Source organism: Photinus pyralis, unplaced genomic scaffold, assembly GCF_008802855.1.
Source record: "Photinus pyralis isolate 1611_PpyrPB1 unplaced genomic scaffold, Ppyr1.3 Ppyr1.4_LG5, whole genome shotgun sequence".
In the NCBI taxonomy this organism is placed as follows: Eukaryota; Metazoa; Arthropoda; class Insecta; order Coleoptera; family Lampyridae; genus Photinus; species Photinus pyralis.
Genome location: NW_022170596.1, coordinates 48824199 through 48849114, shown reverse-complemented (window position 1 = coordinate 48849114; position 24916 = coordinate 48824199). Strand labels below are relative to the sequence as shown.

Sequence of the window (24916 nt, the reverse complement as noted above, 5' to 3'; positions counted from 1 at the left end):
ACTGAAAAAAAAGAAATGTTGTCGCAACTAACAATTAGTTGCTTCAACTAATTTTTTTAGTAGCTATAGCCTCAACAAAAATATTTGCTGTAGGAAATCAACATAACTTGTTGGAAGTAAATTTGTTCCAGTAACTAAAACAATTATTTGTGACAAATTATACAAGTTAGTTAAGAAAGCATACCATTTTTGTTTGAGGAACTAAATAAGCTTGCAAAAAAATTTGTCCCTGTAACAAGTAATGCTTAGTCGCAGCAGCATAGCGTTATTGTTATAGGAATCAATGATCATTTGTTCCAGTAACTAAAACAATTATTTGTGGCAAATTATATAGTGTAGTTAAGATAGCATACCCTTTCTGTTTGATGAACTAAAGAAGCTTGCAAAAATATTTGTCCCTGTAACAAATATTGTTACGTAATGCTTAGTAGCAGCAGCATAGCGGTATTGTTATATAAACTAACGAGTATTTGCTGGACCTCCTTTTTTATCTTTGTTGTAGTAGCATACCATTTGTGCTGGAGAAACTAATAAATTGTCTCAAATGATTAGTTGGATTAACTATGAATCCTAGTTGGCACAACAAATTTTCCGATCTGTCTGCATCGTCCGCGCGTTTTGGTGATGGTCAATTAAAACAAAACACTTTTTTTAAAATACACATTTATTAAATTTACCTAACTACATAAAAAAAACTAAAACAAAATATAAAACACTTAAATTAAAACTTACCTATACTATATATAAACAGATTTTACATATACAGGGTGTTTCGAAATTCGCGCACACGGACTGTGGTATGGTGTTATAAACGAAAACTGAATAAAAAGTTCCTCGACCAGTTTTTGATCAGACCGGCACTTTTCGAGTTGTTGTTCGAAAAATCTAAAATGAAAATGCCGGAAAACAAAAGATAGTTCAAAACAATTTATTGTAATTATCGTACACTTCAAATTGCGAAATAATGGCCAGTAATTATTCAAATCCACAATATTACAAGTGTGCGAATTTCGAAACACCCTGTATTACATGCCAAAAGAAAGGTTATTCATCTAACACAGTACGCGCCAATACTATAAGTAGGTACGTATATAAATATAGAAGTAAACATACAAGGGGCGGCGGGTTTTAATTTTTTGCACAAGGGTGAATTTTCGTGAAGAATAGAGATCGTAAATTAAGATTGGTTTTATCAAATTTTGCCTCAGTATCAGTACCATATTAGATTTGGAAGACGATGATTATGAATATGAGTTTAAAAGATGTAGGGCGATTCACGAAACTTGTTCGTTATACTTATAAGTGTTTAAATTTGCAGTTGAAATTTGGTTTACCTGCACCCATTGCGAATTGAAATAAAATAATTGTAAGAGGGCCCCGCTTCCGTAGATACCGGAAGTTTTCGCCATCTTTTGTTTTCTATTTTTTTAAATACGCCATCTTATTCTGAATTCAACTCATTTAAAATTTGTATAGATTTCTGTTATGGTTGTTCGTAAAGATGCAAGGGTCCGGTCAAAAACTTAAGTTTTTCAAATTGCAACTATATTCAAAAACTACCGGTTATAGGGCTACAGAGTGGTAATAAAAGTGGCTCTAAAAATTCAATTCTACATTCAATCTTGGTATCAGAAATAGTAATTGCAATTTAAAAAACTAAAGTTTTTGGCATTTTTTTTATTTCTAGCTTTGATAAATGGAAACTTTTTCAAGACTTTCAACGGTCATTAAACAAATTCCTTAAACTTTAAGGATTCAATTACAAAAACACTCAGTTATCTTAGACGGGTTGAGAAATCTGAATTTTTGAATGGAATTCTTGCATCTCCAAATTTTTCCAGAAAAATTGATTTATTAAAAACTATGATAGATTTCTACGCAACTTGAATTCAGAATAAAATGGTTCATTTATAATTGTTTCTATTTCAAAAAAGCAAGATGGTGGCAACTTTCGGTATTAACACAAGCGACGCGAAATTATTTTATTTCAATTCGCAATGGTCAATTATGACTGTGAAGCAAGTTCCAAGACAACTGCAAGTTTAAAAACTTCTGACGAACCGACTGCACGAATCACCCTGTATAATTTGCATAGGGGGAAACCTTAAGATCACCTTGTTCCCCATAAGTCGCCGCCCGTGATACATTTAAAAATATTATTTCGCCCCTGGTACATATAAAAATATTATTTTTAACTTCAAAAATTGTCAAGAAGTATGTGTAAACTGCCGATTAAGTATTACAAACAAACATTTTTTGGAGTTACAAATAATCTTCCATCTGCTATTCTGTGTATTGCGCATATTGGAATTTCACATAAGTCATTATATTTCACAAAATTAATCCTATTATGTTTGGTTTCTACCTCATACGAAAAAAAATGTTCATCAAAGTTTGAAATTGTAATTTCCTTATATAAAAATCCTACTTCCCTTCGACAATTAATGACTACGAATTCCACTTCACCAAATAGTGGTAAACCATTTTTTTGAATTTCAACAAAGATAATACTTTTTGATTTATACTTTATATTTGCATCAGAAACCCATTTTGCAATAAAACAATTTGAAAATGTGGAGGGAATGAACTGACGAAAACGTGCAAGATTAGTATCATCATCGATCACTTCAGGACCTATGATAATCGTATCTTTAAAACCCTCTTTTGCCATTAGGCGTTGAGAAAATTTCAATTGGTTTTTTATTGCTAAAGTCTTTGTTATATTTTTGCGTGAGCAACTAACATCCGCGGTCATTTTTGACTGCCTATGTTTGGATTCATATCTTAAACAAGATAAATTTTTAAGGGGACCAATTTGTTTCATAATGTAAATATAGTGCAATAAGTGATGGTGTTTAGGTTTCAACGTGTCTTTGAATAATGTTTGGTACAACGCGTTATGATTAATTATATAATGCTCTAATTTCAAAAGAGTGTCATTATCAGTATAAGAAAAGTTAACTAGATTTATTATTTCTCTCAAGATTATGTAAAAGTGCCAAATTTCGTCATCTCGCGGTACGAGGTCTCCAACCAGTAAGGCAAAACATTTTACGAATGCAAGCATCTCGGATGCAGACATAGAAATTTTACTCTTTTGATTGAAGTCTTTAACCAATTTAGGTGGTTTATTTGAATATTCGTCTAGAAAGTAAAAACTTTCCAATCTACTATTTAATGTATTTAAGGAAAAATATTGACTATCAAACAATAAATATCGTAATATATGTAACATATCATAGTGACATACCCCTTCGTATAAATCGTGCATAATATCTGCGTAATAATTTTGCGCCACGTGAAAGAAGTTTAATTCATTAAAAAGACAATTACTTTTAATTCCAGTTTTAGATAAATCATCCAACATAAGATCCTGTTCATAATTCTCTATTGTTCGCATTACTGCGTGGTCTACATTAGTTTGAACTTGAGAAGAAAATTTATCAATTTTACAAAAGCGACAATTAAAACTTGCACTAAAACTCTCCGTAAATCCCAATACTGAATGTAGTCCTAAATTGTCTCCTAGAATAAGTGTTAAAACAAAAAAAACTTCAACACGTTCGTTCTGAGCGGTACAAAATGCAATTCCATTAGTTTCTAAAAATTTGAATTCTTCTAATAAAGGTTTAAATACAGCACTATTTCCAAAATCCTTTCTGGAATTACTATGAAAGAGTAATGCCAAGAAAATGTTTTGCAAAAGAGAAGAGTATTTTGGCGGGATTGTCGGTAAAGAGACATAAACCGCCCCTAGCTTATGCGTTCCTGCATGAGAGCCTAAAGGGTTGCCGCATTCGTAGTCATCAAAATACATTAGCAATGGTAGGATTAATTTATTTTGGTTTGAGTTGAATTTTTTAATAATGCTTTGAAAATGAGAAGACTGGTAAATATTACTGATTACTTTATCTTGCCTTAGCTGTTGAATGTACAATAACATCTCACTATACAAATTAGGCACTTCAAACAGTTTGGTGAACACATTTCGAAGAGGTATAACCTGAGCAGTTACATCAACGGATGTCAATACATCCACTTTATTTGAACGTATAACAGTTTGACGTTGTCCTATAATGTACGTGATAGGTTTGATATAGCAATCACTATTTTCAAAATGTTTAAATCGAAGATATTCTGTTTTATAGAGACTAAATGGGTCAATCATATGATTAAACATACATTTGATGTCTGTAATAGTTTGTTCTAGTACATCAAAGGGTCGTAACAAACCTAAAATAAAGTGTTGTAATTTACAAATAAACCCACTTTTTAAAAATTCCGTAAAAAAATCTATAATATCTTGAACACATTTTCGAGGCAATAAAGATGAACTGTACAGCTTTGCTATAAATTGCATGGTTTCATGATTCATCATGTCAACAAATTCATTAACGACTGAATCATTGGAGAGATTACTAGAAATGTGATGTTCTAATGCAACGTCAGTTGCAGAAGGGTTACCAGTATCACAAGTTGGTGCAAATTCCCTAACAATATTAGGAAAAGAGTTTGTAGAACTATTGTTACAGTCACTAAATAAATGCTTGCGTTTTAGATGACTTTTGAAAGTTTTTAGGTTTACAAAGTCACGTGCACAATTGGCCTCACGACAACGATAAACACTATTAGTATGTAATGCATGCTGAATTTTTAAATGCATACAGAGTGCTGGTACAGATGGAAACGAGTTACGACATACAAAGCAAGTTGGCATTGTTAAACAAATTTACAAATTGTCAGAAACTATTCAAAATTATTTATATCTGCAACCAATGTATTGACACCTATAATTTTTTTATCATATGGCGTAGTTAGTTCATAGACGCACCTCTGAATTATTAACCACACTTGTTCTGCTTCGCTGGGGTAACATGCGTTGAGAGCGTGAATGATGCTAAATGCAACATCTACTGCTTTTAATGGCGTGGGTACCTCGTAGAACACGTCATCCACTGCTACATAGCACTTCTCCAGTGATGCAAAATCTTCTCCTACTAGAATCGGTGTGGGTTGCAAAGTTAATCCATACGTCGCTAACTTGGAACGCCTTCTTTCGAGAGAAGGCTTAATTTCTCCAGCAATCTAGAAAAAGAGAAACACAATGTACTGAGAATGCTGTAATTATTTAATTACTGCACCTTTACATGACAAATAAAACCCTCGGTTATTTCAACTCTTGACGGTTTCCAGACCCCAGTTCCTTTTTTTTTAATGACAATTGGTTTTAATAACATGGGCAACAGGAACAATACATGGCAATTATAGGAATCTACAACGGATAAAATATGATAGTGTTTCTATAATAAAAATTCCATACCCTCATTTAATTCATTCTCAAAGATTTGTATGTATTCCGTGACATCTTTTTTATTCAAGCTTTTAGCGTACGCTAAAATTTTCCTTGCGAATGAATCAAAATTTGTATACATTTTAAGTTCTAAATGGGGATACAATTGATTAAAATCTTTTTGAATCTGAAACGAAAATGATACAATAAGTGATTTTTTTGTAATACAAATAAAATTTTACCAGAGTGTATCCCTTTTTGTCTTGGAGGGACGGAAAAGTCCGCATGTATTCGATAATAGATAAATTTCGGAACGGTGCCCTTTTATGATAGGTGGCGTCCCACCTTGTCATGACATCCGTCCAAAAATCTACAGAGTTCTTTAACCACGTGACGTCATCGTCGTTTTCATCTGAAGCATCATGGTTTTTTGCATTTTTCTCATGTATAGACGACCTAGACGGTAATAATCCGCTTTGACGCAATTGCCGTCTCATATTATAAAATTTTCGAAAAAGTTTTCCGCTGCCCAATTTTGTCCACGATGAATCGTTCCTAAAAATATATTAATTAATTTCAACTTTAGGCAATTTACAATTTACCTTGTTTTCTGTCGGAAAAAGGGCATTTATGGCAGCTGCCAATGACTCAAATCTGTCGCTTGACATTCTAGGTAAAAATAATGATATTAAAAAAATTACCCATTATTACTGAAGTTAAGTAGCTCCATATCAGGAAAGAGCGATATTACCTTTTATCGATATCATCAGCCACTTCGCCCTCAATGATAGTGTCGGTTAACTTGTCACGAATACTATCGTTAAATTTTTTGTGCTTATCATAATAACTCATCACCATCTTTCCTTTGTTACTGTTCAGTAATAGCTTCCTTAATTCTTCCGCATTTTTTTTAATTACTGCATTGCCGTCAATATCATTATCTAAAACGATGAAAATGATGAAACGTGTAGATAATTGTTACTAAAACTTACATGACGCAGATGTTGTCACTTCGATATATGATGGCCCAGGAGCTTCAGCATCAGAGGTACAGGAAGATACCGATAGTGTCTCCGAAATCGCAGAAGAAATAGAAGGCGAAGGACTCAGTGTATTAGGGTATTCGATGGCGGATTGTACAGTTATGACAGGGGCTCTAAAGAGATCGTACTTTTTCTTGAAAATAATACGGGGGCCAATCTTTGGTATTAACTCTTTGATTACGTCGTCCGTTAAGGACTCAAATGCCTCCCAAGTAATTTCGTTTTCTGGGAAAAAAAGATCAATTTTCCACTTGTTCGTCACACACATAACACAAGGGACATTTTAAGCGTAACATCCTGTATATCTTTTAGATTACGAAAAAGAACGACATTCTGGATAAATAACTGTCTAATTAGAAATCTTAATATCCTAAATTCAAAAAAATGAAAAACAACTTTTAAAAATACTTAAAACCAGGAATAAAAGATACATCAACATGCTGCCTAATATTTAGGAAAAGGAGGTTATCTGGCACACCGCCAGGTTTGACTTTGAAAACAATTTCATGGCTGTAGAAAAAATCCCATAAAATCACCACTTTTCTTTAAATTAAAAAAATGCGCAATACAGCATTACAATGATGAGTATTAAACTTATATGTCTAATAACTTATGGTTCTTTTTGTATGGATAATAAGAGCAAGACGTTGATCTCAATGTTGATTGCAATTCTTTTGGTTACATTGGTTATATGGTCTACCATGATAGTAGGGATAATCGAATGTGATATGGTGGAGAATGTTGACATTGCGCAGTTCGCGCATGCGCAGATCTGATATCTACAATGCTTGTCTTTACTAGAAAAATCAGTGATTAAAATTTAAAAAAAATTATAGATAAAAACGTTAACATTGTGCAGTCTGCGCATTTTATTTTGACAATATGCGGTCATAAGGTGATCTGTGGTAAAAATTACATAAAAAACCGTCTATAAATAATAAATTTGGCATTTGCGCATCTGATTTTTACAATATGAGATATGCTCGTCTTTACTGGAAGCATCTGTGGTTCAAGTTTCAAAAAAATACCTCTACAAATAAGAAAGTTGACATTGCGTAGTCTGCGCATCTTATTTTTGCAATATGTGATATGCTTGTCTTTACTAATGACATCTGTTGTTAAAATTAAAGAAAAATATGTTTATAAATAAGAAAGTGGGCATTGCGAAGTCTGTGCACGTGATTTTTACAATACGGGATATGCTTGTCTTTACTGGACGCATCTGTGGTTAAAATATCTCAATAATTAAGAAAGTTCGTGCGCACAATTGACTTTTATAATATGCGATATGCTCGTCTTTCCCAGAAACATCTGCGGATTAAATTTCAAAAAAATATCTCCATAAATAATAAAGTTGGCATTGCGCAGTCTGCGCATGCGCAAATCTGATTTTTACAATATGCGATATGCTTATATTTACCAAAAGCGTCTATGGTTAAAATTTCAGAAAAATGTCTCCATAAATAAGGAAGTTACTTTTGCGCAAATCAATCGCCAAAATTTTTGGCTCAGGTGCCAGAGCTATATGCTTTCAAATGCAAAAAGAACGAACTAATTGTCTTGAAAACTGTAGTAGTTAAGGCCTCGGATCGACTGACAGACGGACAAACGGACAGAGAAAGTGACTGCAATAGCGCACCCAACATCGTTTGAAAATGCGCTAAAAAAATTGCTATAAATAAGAAGGTTGGTATTGCAAAGTCTGCGCATCCGATTTTTACAATATGCGGTATGCTTGTCTTTCCTTCAAACATCTCTGGTCAAAATTTCAAAAAAATAACTATAAATAACAAAATTGACATTGCGCATCTGATTTTGAAAATATGGGATATGTTTGTCTTTACTAAAGGCAGCTTTGGTTAAAATTACAAAAATATATCTTTAAATAAAAAAGTTGGAATTGCGACTGTGCATCTGATTCTCGATCTGATTTTTATACAATATGAGATATGCTTGTCTTTACTAGAAGCACCTGTGGTCAAAATTTCAAAAAAATACCTATAAATAAGTTGACATTCGGCAGTTTTTCGCATATGCACATTTGATTTCTACAACATACAATATCTTATTGTATAAACATTTTTTCATACTCTCCTTTCTCACTGTTACATTTTACGGATGGGCGTAATGCCTGAGGGGATAAATCTGGATTTAACTTTTAGATCTTCCACCAATTGTGTAAATTTCAAGTCTTAAGTAAGTTGGCTGAAAGTTGTCGAATGCGAGTTCGAGTTTCAATTTTTGGATTAAGATTAAACAAATATTTCAACCGCCCTTAAAACTTAAAACCCATACCTACACATTGACTATTTTTAAACGCTTGAAAGCATACAATATTATAAATGTAGGATTCGATTCGATCACAGTCAACTAACTAGATTCGATTATGCTTAGTATGGTACACCCAGAGTCGTATTCTGTATGTTTATGACCGATATTCCGTTTGCCCATGATAATAAAACTTAAAATGGCTTAATAGAAAGATTGAAAACATTAAATATGCGGCGTTTATATTTATACAGAAATGAAATTTTACTAATATTTGAATGTGCGCAAGTAAATACTATAGGCTATAGGGTGTAAAACTGAAAAACTGTCTGCTCTGCTTGTTTAATTCAAAGACCAAGGAACTCGCAAGCCGTCAGTGTGCTATCAAAAAGAAATTTGTACTTGGGAGTAATTAAAAGTGCAAATACACAGCTTTCGTTTAGCAGAAAAATCCCATCCATAGGTAATGCAAGCAAGCAGTAATTTTCACCAAAGCATACGTTTGTAGGAAGGATTATCATTCGGTTATTGCATATGGATTAAAGTTACACTTACCTTCAAACACCAAAACTAATTCGGGGAATCCCCATTGTTCCAATAAATCGGCCACACTTTGTTCACTCATTGAAAAAACGCACTAAAACACTAAAAGTTCGTAATGAAAATAAGCGAAATTCAGTAGGTACAAGATTGACGACTTACCGTGAAAAGTAGTAATTATGACACTGGACAGGGTCACAGAGTACTTTGTAATGATGTCATCTCACATCTCGCTGACATGCAAGGCAAGGTGAGATAAGCACATCCTGTCTTAACTACTTGGGAATTGCACGATTGCAGTATTATAAATAAAACAGTAGTATTAGGTTTATCAGCAAACTGCTTTTTGTTATGAAGGCATACTTTTATGTTCATGGAATCAATGCAAAATGCTCGTTGGCGCTCTTAACAAAAAATGTTTGCTATCCTCCAACAAAGTTTCATTATTAACCCCAGAAAATCGCAACTACTTGAGAAAACTAAAGCAGTAAATTATTTAGTTCTAAAAACCATTTCTTTTTGCTGCTGCAACAATATGCATGTAGCAATTCTAAATTTGTTACCACAAGGAAGTCATTTTTTTCAGTGTGGGCTTCACCCATTTAAGAAAGAGATATTTACAGATTTGGACTACCTTGCTGCAGCTCACTTCTCTGGAGGAAAATGAAACCTCTAAACTACCCATAGTTTTTATTAGTGAAAGACAGCGAAATTTGATGGCCGTCTGGCATACCCTCAAGGTATAGGCTACCTACTGCAAAAAATTCCAGGACTCTAGGACCATTCCCCTAGAAGTAGTTCGAAACGGCAGAAGGCATCCAGACCGGATGGGCGGACGGACAAAACGCAAACAATTGCATATTTTTTTTTAATTCTTAAAAAATGAGCTACAAGTTACTTTATATCATAGAAATCAAAGAGTAACGGACGTGTCCGGTACTGGGTAAGAGAATTTCCTCATTACCGCTTTTGAATACTTTTTTGTTAGTTTGCTTCAGGTCTTAAACCATTGCACTTTGTAAATTTATATTTTTTTTGTATAAATAAACATTTATAATGTCAATTATTGTACTTTGCTTTCCTATATGTGTTTATAAAAAAAAAGTTATTTCCAAAAAATCTAAGGTGTCCAGTACTGAGCAAGTCTCCCCTCCCCTAGTGGGTTGGGTTCGTAGAGCAGCTTGGTTGAAACTCCGCCCACTCAAAAATAAATAAATAAATGTGTGGTTTAAAAAAATTAGTTGGGTGACCTCCTTCTTCAAGGATATTCTTTCATAATGTAAAAACCCTAAGCATAAGCTTTGGTAAATTTACAGGTCACAATGTAGTAAAGCTTTTTTTAAAAAGTTGGATCTAGGTAAATACAGATTTTCAACTTAAAATTGTCACATCGCACTTTAATAACATAATTGTGTTTAACTAAAGAATATTTTTGTAATGTTAAGTGCAGACTATATAAAACGAGATATAAAAGCAGTAATATTAGTTAAATAGTGGTGTCGCGGTCGTCAAGTGCCTCATAATATGTAAAACTGGTTAGTGTAGATATGAAAAAGAACCATCCACACAAGAGATAAATGAGTATAAGTAATAAAATGTATGCGTTAATTTTTTAATGGACGATCATGCATACTAATAAATTTACAGTGCACTTTCGCAATACTATTTTTTACTTGCCTCGTCTCCTAAGTACATCGTATGTTCAAGACGTTTATTATACAATATTTATGTTTGCAAAGTTGAGCTTACAATAATAACAAATTTGAACGCGTCACCGTAGGCAGTGGGGTAGTAAAATAAATGTGCAATGGGGTGTTATGGGTTTCTTTTTATTTTGGATCACAGCTTTGTATTAAACTGCTGTTTGGTATAATTTTTGATTTAGATCTCGGTTTAGATTTACGATGGATCTTTCATCTTCATAACCAAACAAATAGAAATCGTGTAGTTCACAAAACTATATTATTGTGACAAAATTCAGTTTCCCTACAAATGAATATAACATCTTTTGAAGGATAAGATAAATCCCCTTTGGCCTTAAAATTAATTAAACTATACCTAGTAAATTTTCGCTAATATTAAATAAAGCTAATTGACACGTTTCGCATCTTATTTTTTGTTCGTAGTCTAAAACAAATCGATTAAATCGGTTACGTGATAAAAATGATTCTAATAATGCTTTCGGAAAATAAATGAAGGTTTCGAGCGCGAAATGGTACAAATTCGTCTTTAATTTGGAATAATTCCTAAATTCGTTTCAATAACTAAAGCAACTTTGCAAAATATAAAGTGTGGCTACGAGCATAAACCTCATAAATAACATGATTGCAGCAACAGTCTTTGTCGCGAGGAGATAATATGCCTTGGGACGAAGCACGGTCGACGTTGTAATTAATTAATTATGCTCACAAATCAACCTACATTTTTTCTTTCTAATAAAAGAAGAATAAACTTGAAGATCGCTTAGTGCGTGAAGCCTCTGCCAAGAGATCTTCGAATTTATTTTTAGTTTATTGCAAAGAAAAAGTGTAGGTAATTTCGTTAGGATTATTAATTAATTACAACTCATCAGTTTTGTTTCTTTCTTGTTTAAGGGTTTGGTAACCATGGTCATCAGAAAATCGACTTAATTGGATGCACATGTAACGGTACTTTCTTCCCAGTATTATAGTCCTAATTTTTTTTTGATTTTGTATACAGGGTGGTGACTTGCGTAACGCATCATAGGGATTTCATAACATGCGATTATTGGCTCCCCAAATTATTTTAGAGCAAAAATGTATTAAGGTTTTTTGTAGAAACAAATTTTTTACGTCAATAAACCGTATTAGTTTTCAATTTTTTGCATAATAAAGACGGAAAGACGGAAAATTGGAAAAATAAAACCCCCATCTTTTCAATAATCTGTGATGCCATGGAATTTTATAATAGAAAAGCTACGCCAATATCCGTCATGCCATGGAATGTCTGCTATAAAACAAATCAAATTCTATCAAAAAGTATTATATTTAAAACAGCGAATTCAACATAAAGAAAAACCAAATTACTAAAAACGGTTTCCTAATACAACAATTTACAATAAATGTTCGAATAAGTCCCCATTAAATGCAAGACAGTAACCAAGTCGATCATAAAATCCATTTCGAACGGCTGCTAATTGATAATTGGATATCTTTTTGTTTTAGAAAATTCCATGGCATCACAGATTATTGATAAGATGGGGGTTTTATTTTTCCAATTTTCCGTCTTTATTATGCAAAAAATTGAAAACTAATACGGTTTATTGACGTAAAAAATTTGTTTCTACATAAAACCTTAATACATTTTTGCTCTAAAATAATTTGGGGAGCCAATAATCGCATGTTATGAATTTTACATTGAAATTCCTATGATGCGTTGCGCAAGTCACCACCCTGTATATGCCTGTGTAGGAATGGGAAAGATTAACCCAACAGTAAAGCGTACTGCGTCTCGTCGAAGGTGACAAACAACAGCAAGTCAGCTGCCAACCTACCGGTGAAGTTGGGGTGGCGAAAGGTGTTTGTGGGATGACAAATGTTCACTTTTTGCCGATTATGACTTATTACGAGTGGATGCCTGTGAGTCGTGGGATATAAATGTTGTTTGTATAGCAGTCGTCATTTGATTGGGTGCGTCATGTAAGATATACGGAATAAAATAAAAATCACTCCAGGCGGAGTTGATTTCTAACCATCAATGAATCTGTTTGGATGTGGAAGTTAATAAATTGGTGAAAAAGATTTGGGGCAAGGAATGGGTGGGATCAATCTAAACAAGTTAAAAAGTAATCGTTAACGATTTACAAAAAGCGCATTTCCACTTGCATTCATTTTCCATTTGTAAGATGCAACTTCTGTCAAAATCGTAAAAATCCGGCCACAAATATGAAAGTTGCGTTGCAAATGTGCAATCCATTTTTGACGTGCTACTTCAATTTCAGTTTATAAGAAGAATTTCATTTCAATGCTTTTCTAAATAAGAAAGTTGGAACTGCGCATGCGCAAATCTAAATTTTGAAACCAACGTTAGATTTTTCTTTATTCCAAGTGCCTATGTATCAAATTTCATTCAAATACTTTTATAAATAAAAAAGTTTGCAATTCGGTTTATAAATGGTCGACATGCGAAAAGGACACTGTGAATTTTGAATCGATTCGACTCAACTTTTGGCATTGCACTGCGTATTATATGGCTAAAGCTATGCCCATATTGAATTTCATGCAATTCAGTTCATAACTAACGGAGATGTCAAAGCGATCGGACATTTCTAAACAAAGTTATCGTTCACACGGACAGATAGAGGGACAGACAGACAAAGGAATAGACGGACAGACCAACAGACAGACAGCAATACAAAATTATAAACGATCTCTAGGAGCGTTAATAAACGGCAAAAGTGTAAAATTATGGAACATGTAAAAAATTCCTTCCTTGGTGCAAGCCTCGACACCATAACGAACCAAATAGAGAAAAAAGTAGAACAATAGCTCTTAAGATAAAGAACTAGTAGCGTCTCAACGAACGAGCGGACGAACGGACGGACAAAGTGGCCACAATAGCGCATTTTTTTTTATTTTTGTGGAAATGCGCTAAAAAGTAAAATAGTCTGACGTTGGTTGCTGTGAGAAAATTTCAGCAACTCATTGAACTATTTAATAGAAATACTATCGTATTGTCTAATATTGCTATAAAACGGCGGAAACTGCTCACTTAGGTTGCCTACAACATGATGACATAATTATTACATAAAATAGGCTATCTTCCTCAACCGTAGTAGAGTGATCACCAGGCGTGGATGGAGCGGATGGCCATTAAATTCCTACGAAATGGTAGTGTGTAAGACCGTAAACTGGGGTGGCATGGGACAGTTTTTTTGTGTTTTTTTGCCGTAACTTTTTCACGGAAGACTAAAAAATTGTCAAAAAAATAATATAACATCTTCGTGACATGCCCCTTCGAATGACTTTTCCATTTTTGCCATCATTTTCACTCTTTGTGAAATTTTTAAAAAGGAAGGTGCTGTCCCAAAGTCACCCCCAGCGGTGTCAGTAGGGACAAGTAATGTTTTCATTGATTTCTCATACCTAAAATATTTTGGGAGGCTGGGTGAGTTGGGACAAGGACTACATTTTTAAAAAAATACAAAAATATTACAAAAATATTGTTTTTATTGAACGAAAAATAACGATTTCTTAAAATAAGCAAAATCAACTGTAAAATTCTAACACAAAAACGAAACAAATGTCTAAAAAAAATTTTATTTTGCACTTATAGATTACCATGTAGTTCCTTAAATGTTAATTTACCCCGCTTTTCTTGGGGATTGCCGAGTTTTCTTGAAATTTCCTCCTCAGTGACATGGCATATGTCATCTACGTTAGGGAATACGTAGCATTTGTACTCGCTCCAGTATCGAAGGCACTTAATTTTATATGATCCATTAATTATGTCCATCACCTTGCCAACAAATTGCTTTTTCTTTTCTTAGTTCCGGCATCATAAGTCAAATCGCATAACTAAATAAATCGATTGATTGATCTCCTAGAAGCTCAACATCTGGTTGCGATTTACTTGGCTCTATTTCTAAAGTTTCTTCATTGTTTGGTTCGGGTTCAGGATCAACCCCAATTCATCTACATCACTCAATTCCTGAGGTTCATCGGGTGCGCTTGAAGTTCCTGGTGTTGGTTCAAGCGACCTTTTCGTTACTGAACTTCCTGGCGGCGCTTTATTCTTTCTCTGTCTAATTTCTCGCAAAGGTTTTGAGCGGTTATCATTCTCCTGACGCAGAGTATGTTCAAAAGCAGTATGCCACTCGTTTCCGCTATTTGGCTCTTCCGCGTTTTCTTGTGGGAGTCTCTTCAACACCGCATTTCTGTCAAGCGGAATAATACCACACCCCCTAAAGCCAGATAGCACATTCTGTTTCAAGTTTTCAATACGTTCGATGGCTTTTTTAAGCATCAAGGAGAACATAGATTTCGGTAAGCTATGCCTCGATTATTTTTCTTCCATTCCATTAGGCAGTTCTTCCAGGATCTTTTGAAAGGTCGAAAAAAGGACACGTCAAGCGGTTGGGTGAGATGAGTGTTATTTGGGGGTAATAGAACGAAGCCTTGGCCACTATAACTTTTTCGAGACCAGGATCGTCACACACGTTGGTTTCGTCGTAATTTAAAATATTGGCCGGGTCTACGTTTTTCAGAGTGGTTTCTAAATTATCAAAGTAGACATTAATTGTCTCCGGGGTAACTGCTGCACGGGACCGTTTGATATTCTCACATAATCGCGTAGACAACCGATCTTTATGCCTGTTTAAAAAACCTTTCAACCAATCGGGTCCAGGAAGGTTATTTTTGAATCTTGCAATATCCACTCCCCTGCCATCAAGGTACCTTTTGATCAGGTTCCTGGTTTGTAAGACTAAGCTCTCCGTTGGCATACTTTTCCAAAGCTTCTTCTAGTGTCACTTGACTAAAGTGTTGATATTTTCTCGCGCCGGGCTTCCATTTATAAGTTCTAGGCATTGTCCCAAGTCACCTACGAAATATTGTTTTTCTATAACAGAGAATCTGGAGGGGCCGACTTCAAAGATTTTTACATGCAGACACATGTGTTTTCCTCAGGACACTACTGGGAACGTGGCACGCCACGTTAAAAAAATTTAAAAATAAACTTACCCAAGATACGGTGCTTAGCATTCGACCACCGGAAAACAAGAGATATTTTGGGGTTAGGTTTTCAATTCGTGAAATAAAATACCGTCAATGTACTTTTCTGAACATTACAGATTCCGATACTTTACAGTGTCTAGTGTGTACTGGATCAGTTGAAATTTCGCTTTTACATCATAGGTGGCGATAATAGTAGCATTTATGAAATATCTCAATTTTGTCCCAAGTCGTACCGTAGTCCCAAGCCACCCCTACCTTCAGAACTAGAACAAAGGCGTCTTGTAATTACAGTTAGTCCAGGCTATATAATATTTTTTTTACATAAAAAATTAGTTACCGGGTGAAACCGGGTTTTTCAGGCAGGTGAAATGAATAGAAATTGGGAAAAAATAATTAAAACAGCTGAATTTTTCCGCGGGTGAAATCTCGGGGGTTGAAGGGGTGGAAAGTGGTATTTTGTAAATTGTGGCAAAACTATTGATTTTAGATTTAGACGAAAATGTTAAATGTAAAAGTTATAGAGATTAAAAAATGAGCAACTTTTGTATCTGAACTATTTTCACATAACCTCCAATTTTTCTAGAAAAAACGGTTTTTTTGCGATAATTGAATAACACCTTTTATTTTTGATTATTAAAATGTAAGTCGTTACAAAAATTTTGCTACCCCGCGCACCTCGGTACGATGAAAAAAAAATAGATTTTTCATCCCCTTGAAAAACAGGTGGTTTTTTTCAGAAATCGTGAGAACTTGGAAACGGTTCAACTTTACAGCCCCAAATTATCTTCTTTTAGAGCTATTTAGCCTGGACTACGTCGCTGAATTCTGCGGGAGTTAGCACAGGAGAGCCAGAACGTATTTCCTTCGCATAGCAATCGAGAATTTTCGATTTCTTAATTGAAGAGTTGGGTAAAATTATGAGATGCTTACAGATCCAGGAAATCGTTAGATCTATAACTACATGTGAGGTTATGTAACTGAACTTCTGGTCATTGAGAATAAAGTGCTTGGGATTGCGTGAGAGGGTGCATTGGCAAAAAAAATCCAGAGTATTCTCTCAGGAGTCCACTATTGGAAGCACGTTACGTGGTCTACCTCTCCTCTTATGTGGAATACATTCTGAACAAAACCTCTAAGCCCGGCACAGTCCAAATGGATACATTGAATCGTACAGGCAGTACCATCACACGCAATCATGTGTTCATAAGAAGGCTTGTTACAAGTACAGAAAATTGGTGATCCCGGGGGAGTCAAAACACTCTGTATGCTGGTGAATGATTCCAAAAGGGTATGTATGTGCACAATCCCTTGCACTTTGAGAAAAACCGGCCTCCAAGTCTTCTATAGATATATTATAAAATTACCATAGTAACCAATAAAGTTAATGTAAGATACACAACAAAGAGTTATGTAGTACTGTAATCAAGTATCTAATGCTGTATTAGCTATTATATCGTTATTTTCTATATGCAATTAATTTCAATGCCATTTATAATTTACATTACATTGATATTTGAAAGACTATTAGCGCAAGCGGATCTTCTTAACTGCTAATTATTGCAAATTCAAGTAGCGTTCGTCATTTCCAAATATACCTCATATAGTTTTGATCTGGAGGTCTTTCAACTTTCGGTTTTAAAAATTCATATTTGTTTTATTTTTAAGAATCCAGTTTTTAATTCTCGAATGTTACGTCGCCTGAATTTATTAGCTCTGAAAATCGCGAAACAAGTTTCAGTTCTGGAGGTAGGTATCTTCGATAAATAACCTTTTAATTATAACGGTATCAGAAGATTGATAATGTATATTTAACAATTAACGTGAATCTGCAACTTTACTCGCTCCGCTCCGGTTGCATACAAATATTCAGTGCCAGTAATTCACACGAAACGTCTGTGTAATCTACTACAGAATGGAATACCGTAGGAGTAAATTGATTTGTTTGGATAAAAAACACAAAACGGATTTGTCATAACAGAAACTTATTCGGCAGCTGTGATCTCTTTCAAACTTGGCTTTGTTAACGTGTAATTGCAAAGCCACCGGCTTAGAAGGCGCGAATTAAAGAAGTTTCATGATTACTTGGTTGCTTTAAGAAACTTTTTGAAGTCGTGGATTGAAATCACGCAACCCGCAACATTAAACCAGATTGTATTGAATACCAGTTTTTAATAATTGCAGTTAGCGTCACTTATGAACTTCTAGTACATCTCAACAGACGAACTCGTAAAGGTAGCTAGGAATAGGATAAAAATTCATTGCATTACAATAGAAACTCCTTGGGAGGTTTTTCGATCGACGGATCTCAATAAATAGGGCTGCAATCTCTGGAGTTAAGTACAATATCTTTTTACGGATGAAATAATTTTACTCCCGTCCAAAACATATAGTGTATACCGAGCGATAGGGAGTAGCCACTTCAAAAATATTTCTGTTAGCTGCAAAAGCCTTTGTCTGCGATATGGAAGCACATGTGGGTTCCCATCAACTTCAAATTACGTAAAATCACTGTTGTTGTGGAGAACGAGTATTTGTGGGCTTGGATTATGACGTTTTACCGGATTTCGATTTTTGGGTTTTTATTCCATTAGTGAGCCTTACACTTGGCATGACCAGGGAGCGAGTCCGAAGGCCACTCTGCAGCTTTGGAACCTTGTTGTAAGGGATCGGATGTTTGTTTAGTTGGGAGTGCCTAGAAAGTATACTCACGAGTAACCTTAGGTCCCTTCTTGATAGCCCTGTGCAAAAATGCTACAACTGTGGAAAAATTGGGCACCAAGTTAGGAACTGCAAAGAAGAAACAGCTTGCTTCATGTGTAACGAGATTGATCAGGGACGAGGGGACGGGCTCGCGCGTATAAGTATAAAAAGCGGATAGAAGAGAAAGCATAACAAACGCGGCGGAATAGTGCCCGGAAAAGTGGTGTTGTGCAAGTGACCTCACAGGAGGGTGGGCGAAGTAATGAAAATGTTCAAAATGATTAAAGTGCTACAGATAAATGTGAATAACTGGGTGGTTCTGGACCTTACGGCCCAGACCGCCAGACATTATTCGGCTGACATTATATTAATACCTGAGTTGGAGAAAGGAATCGTGAGGAGAGGACTTTTTACGGACCTAACGGGGAAGTGTTTGAATTCTCACTTAAATTTATTCTATTACAATTGTAACAGGTGTTCGCTTTAGAATTAAAAAAAGTATCGAATTTGTATTTTGTTCAGCATCGCTTCGTAGCGACCGTGAATAAAAGTATGCCTGGCGATGATAGCATGACATTTTCGATAAAGTGTGCGAGATAAGCAAAAAGAGACAGGATTGTAAGTGGGCCTTTCGACAGACGAGGTTAGACTTTTGAAGAGTCGATACGTACCATATGGGTGCGTTAAAAATTTAGATTCATACCTGAGTTCGCGAGTCGAAGCGTACTATGTGGGACGTACACTATGCGTGAATTTTTTTATCGTTGAAAGTTTATTGTAAGCTCTGTGCATTTATTGAGTGCAATCTATCCGAATACTAGTAAAGGATTAACAGTTTAACTTCGGGTAAATATATATTAAGTAGCGAGAACTCCGAAAGGTCGAATAAGTCGTGGAGAAACATTTAAACAAATTCGGATTCGTGACAAATTGTGAGTTACCTGCAATTTTATACGTGTGCAAATAGACGAATTACAGTAAATTCCGGAACGAAGAGAAACTTTTTAGCAGCCTGATGCGTGGCAACGTCGTTTAGTTATGAGTGATACAATTTACGCGAAGGAACATTTTCGAGTCAGTGAAGGTATGCTTATCGTGATAGCACGTGAGCTCACGTGACGTGACAGTAATGTGTTTCCGCCTTAACGTACGTTTTTCTGTGCGTTTAAGGATAAAATCACTGTCAAGTGTAATAATTTCGAATTCAGCTTCTGCTTTTTAATAAACCAATGGGTTTCTATCAACAGAGTTGATTGTGAAATATCGTTATCGATAAATGGATTTTTGACAAAAATAAAGAAATTTCCATACAGATGTTGTCAAAATGCCTTTCGAATTCCGATTTTCTGATTATAAACCTATAGAGCTTTAGACCAATCAAGCAAAGCCATACTCTGAATCGCGGTAAATAGTACTTTGAAATTACGCGAAGTGTGAGACTCGCGTGAAGTTAGCCTCATTAAAATAATGAAACGTCAAATACTTCCTTCGTTTGCATATTGATTGCACATTTAGGCACACTTCGATTTTTCTTTTGCTTATTTCTATAAAAAAAAGATATAAGAAAACAAAGTTGGGGGGGACTTCACGATTTTTCCTTTCCTTTTTCCCAGACGTTTAATTTGATACAAAATGTGAAAAGCTGCTTCAAACGGTTTCCGAGATATTCCATGTTTTAATTACTTCTTGTAGCAAATTGATAAAAAAATTAATTCGCTTGATGTTATTTTTTAGCGCATTTTTGAAAAAAATACGCTATTATATTCGTTATTGCTGGCAGGCCGGCTGTCCGCGTGAGATCTCCACAACTACAATAGCTAGAGAATTCAAATTTTCACTAAAAGCTTTCTGCTATAGTGTAGATGTGCAGGCACTAGTCTATTTTGAGTTAGATTACTTGTGAGATCGATAATTGAAGAAAATAATTTCGATATGGGTTTCGGAGGTGCTATAATTTTACCGTTAGATAGCGCTACCAGTATAAAAACTTATTATTTACTTTGTGATTTGTTTTACAAAATGAAGACGTACCGTCAATTGAAATTAAATAAAATTAATTATTTAACGCAGCCAAAATTACTCGTGAGATCGATAATTTTAAACTTCGCTAATAAAATACTGACCTGCATTACCCAAAATGCGCTTTAATCATGCATATGCTGACTTACAACTTGTTTGTTTTTATTATGATAATGTTTAAACTTTAAACTGAAAAGAATCTCACCCAAGTCAATTACACGATAACTAGTTTTTCTTCAAAATTCATAGGTTTCTGAAATAATTGAACCTCTTTTCCGGTTACCAACCTCATCCCCCACCCTACATAAGAATTTAGGGCAATGTTGCTGTTAATTTTGCGATCTGGCTGCAAATTTTTAAGCCAAGACACAATTATTTGGATTTTCGGACTCGGAATATCTTGGCCAACTTCGACAACCTTTAGCGAAATGGGAAAAATGTGAATTAAATAATAATACCCAGCATTATCAATCAAAGCATCAAGTAAGATTGAAACATTTTTTATTTACGTAACGGTACGACCCCCATGAATCATTTAAACGATATATTTTTGTATGAAGCCATCTTGTTATAAAAGTCATCAAAACGAATTCCTTTTGAACAGTATTTTTGTATCTACAATTAACTGTCTTATTGTACATAAGGTATTCAAAGTCATAAACATGGTCACCTGCTGATTTCAATGAGAAGTATTCGTTAAAATTGGTTTACAACGATTACGATTAGAAAATAACTGCGTATTTGTCCCAGTGGGTTAAAAACACAATGCGAAAAAGTCAATAGTATTTTAATTTCGATTTGGTACTACAATTACAATATTTGTGGGAGGTCTTGTACTGAAACTGAAAATGAGTTTTGTGTAAAACGAAATTGAATAATTGGGCAGTATTCAGTACGTAATTTTAGGTGTGATGGGCGTTGACCCATCGATGTATGTCACTGATAACGAAAACCACGGAAGTCGTTTATTCGTTGTTGGTTACAATTATTCAGGTGTTGTATTCAACCATTGACGCGATCTTCAGGTTAGTGATAACGCTGGTGCGCACTGTATATGTAGATACCTACGAATGCAGTTGTCTGAAAGAGGATAAAAACGTGGTATGAGCACAACAGATTGTTTTAATTAAAAAATTTAATGAATGGCACAGCATGAGAAAAGAGAGCAACAATAGAATTCTCAATTTCATTACAGTCACGGGATAAACAATAAGAATTATTGAGTTTGTCAACGTCGTTCGTGTTACCCTGCAGTTTTTACGAGAATCGGTTCATTTACTCCGTTATTAACATTATTAAGCAGAAAACAATGAGTTTCCTTTCTAGGTATACCTAGCTAATTATATTTTAGAAATAAATGTAAACCCCCAACTGATTACATAATAATGCAAAACACCTTTAATGGATGAAGTCTGGGCGGTCGTAGATTTTGACATTGCTCTCATGGTGCCGTTAGTAGTATTTATAAAGTATTCTAATTTACTGTAACGCTGGATTGTTTAAACTTGTATGCGTTACTTTGTCGAGTTGTCATGGTTACAGTTAATATTCAACTTTCTTCAAATTAATTTCGACGTCTGCATAAAGCAGTGTAACGGGTAGGTGTAATTTGTTAAACGTTACGATTTTTGTTTCTAGTTAGACAAGTTTCAATAGAGAAGCCAGTTTCCGTACCTAGTTTTTAGAGTACGTCCTATCGTAAATAATCATAATTATTATAAAACAAAAATTAATACAATTATAAAGTGCTTCAAAACACAAATGCAGTCATATACTGGCTGCAACAAATCATTCAATTTAAGATTAAGGGGCCTATTCTATCACGCGTAACGATGTAGTTAAACAACGACTATCGTTTGCCAACGACTTGTTCTATTCTGTACCCTAAAATTGATCGTTTCGTAACGAAAATATGGCGGTAAATTTCTGGTTATTTTACGGCAAGCCCTGGCCACTCGTTGAGTCGTTATAAGCATAACTACCACAATGAACTGCAAAATTTTGAATAATTAAAATGGACCTTGGGCAAGCATCCAAAAAAAACAGGTAAATTAGGAAAGACGTCGTTGTAAATTAAAGTGAAAATTACAAAAGTGCGATTTAATCTTAACACACAAAAGGAAAATGGTACAGAAACACAAACAATTAATCCAAATAAAAGGTATCCTTGCACAATTCACAAAAACAATTTTCATTGAACACACTATACTAACGACCGGGTAATCGCAGCATCTTCTCTTCGGGTAGACGAGGACGTTCCAATAAAAAAATCTCAACTTCAAATTGAGTCAAGGTGACAACACACTTATGGAGGAGCTCACAATCACCTCTCCTGGCAGCACTTTTGATGGCCAAAACTTCAAAACGTAGAACAATAACTAGCCGCGAATTCGGCTTCCGGCTTCACAAACAAAACTTCTTCTATCTTCAATCTCACATTGGACGAAACTTTCAATACTGGCCGTGGCTTCAAAACAAGTAATCCACGAAGGAACTCGCAAGAAGCGAAATAAATTCTTCAACGAAACGTAATATACTGCGTACATTCTGGCAAAAAAAAACTGATTTAAATTGGCCGCACTATTGCCCTAAACTTGACATAAAGCTGATTTCAAATCTTCAACGAAACGTAACTCTGCTCTGAACGTAGCAAAAAAAACTGATTTAAATTGTCAAAGAAACGTAGTTCTGCGTTGACTGTGGCAAAAAGTAACGCTGTTCTTGTTAACGTCCTATTTACGGCGAAACCCTTCTTCCGAAAATCAAAATTATAACTACCAATCATATACAGTTGACAACAAAGACTATTCCCTCAACGTACGTTAATAAAAAATATAGGTTGAATAATTTTTACAAATCAATTTGTTATCAAACATTAAGAGATAAATTCAAACTTAAATTCTAGGAAAAAATAAAATTTCATCTCTCTTAACTACACAGAAAAAAACGATCACATCCACCTGTCAATTAAATTAAGCATTTACAATTGATAACAGATAAAAGACCCAACAATTCCCAGAAATTCTACGTTAAATAAAATAAAAATGTAAACAAAAACAACCTTCACCGCTTTCTCGTATGAAAAATCCCCACGCCGCGCCGTTACATAGACCAGGGACAAATTAATAAAATTACACAAAAAAGGAGAGAATTAAGATTTCTGAAAATTTCATCTTGCCAGACGAAATAAACACAGTAATATGTTCGTGCTAAGTACACGCCGAACTATTTTTTCCTATTTAGATTTATTTGTGAACGTCGTTGGGTACCCGAAGAAAGAAGATACCACGTTTTGGCCGATTGCGTCTGTGTGTTGTGTCTTTTATGAGAATTGCACAATTTAAGTTGGTGAACTGTGTTAAGGATACCTTTTTTAATTGGATTTGAATTCCCGGACTAATAATGTAAGTAGTTTAATTGTATTTTTTTTGTATTTACTGTTTGTGTTTTTTTTTGTACTATTTTCCTTTGTGTCTTAAAGATTAAATCACACTTATATCGGCATCATTATCATTTGATCCGTTTGATTTATTTAAATTTTACATTAAACAAAACAGCTTCATGTGCCCTGCTTCCCAATGTTGCATTCTCCGTTTAGACATCCGTCGTATATCTGGCCCCTTATCAATTATTCCATCTCAGCATGAAAATTCATTCTGACGGATTCACACCGCCCGTTAGCAACATCTTGCATTTCTGGAGGCAATCAGTCAAGAAATTGTCTTCCTATTGCTCCTTGAGGTATATCGTGATGATAATAAGCAACTTTTTGTGGTCTTCCTACATGATCATCGACTAGTGATACATTGGGATTGATTGCTGCATAGACAGACTCTTCCATACTTCTTAATGTTTTAATTAACTTCAAATGAAAACCCTATTTATTGGAAGGGACAGTGACGTAATTCGAATTTAATTTTGCCCAAGTATATATTATTTGTATTTTTTATTTTGTAACTTCGTGGGAAGACTCGTCATATTTCTATTTGTTTGATAAAGTATTAAACTGGCGCCCTACAACTATTAGAAAATAACAATATTAAATATTTATTGATGTGATTTTTCATACGGATGAGCATACATAGTACTATAGTATTGTGTTTTATTATGATAGTACTCACCCATCCCCTAACTTGGCCCTACTTAATCTAAACGTAAATGTGTAGTAATAATTAGGCGGCAAAACTATTAATAAAATTAGTTTTGCTTGAAACAGTCCTTCATTAGAAAAAGTTAAATCCTGTATTGCACAGCCTTTTAATTCTCTCATAAATTTAACAAGTTCCGCAGTATCACTCGTGCAGCGATTATTTTACATGAATCACGGCAACGTGTTTGATAAAAAATCCATTTGAATGATC

The 24916-nt window shown here is 34.6% G+C and overlaps 2 protein-coding genes across 2 annotated transcripts; both read right to left on the bottom strand.

The window, feature by feature from the left end:
- Positions 1-4756: 4756 nt before the first annotated feature.
- Positions 4757-5787, bottom strand: LOC116170784. Its single transcript, XM_031487287.1, has 5 exons — positions 5533-5787; positions 5321-5477; positions 5142-5272; positions 4832-5085; positions 4757-4766 (listed from the first exon to the last, which is right to left on the bottom strand). Exons 1-5 carry the CDS (start codon positions 5785-5787, stop codon positions 4757-4759), a joined length of 807 nt encoding a protein of 268 aa, XP_031343147.1.
- A 1-nt stretch (position 5788) lies between these two features.
- LOC116170783 lies at positions 5789-9248 on the bottom strand. Its single transcript, XM_031487286.1, has 5 exons — positions 9157-9248; positions 6283-6558; positions 6042-6231; positions 5893-5959; positions 5789-5845 (listed from the first exon to the last, which is right to left on the bottom strand). The coding sequence occupies exons 1-5, from the start codon at positions 9224-9226 to the stop codon at positions 5789-5791; spliced, it is 660 nt and encodes a 219-aa protein (XP_031343146.1). The 5' UTR covers positions 9227-9248.
- Between the last annotated feature and the right edge of the window lie 15668 nt (positions 9249-24916).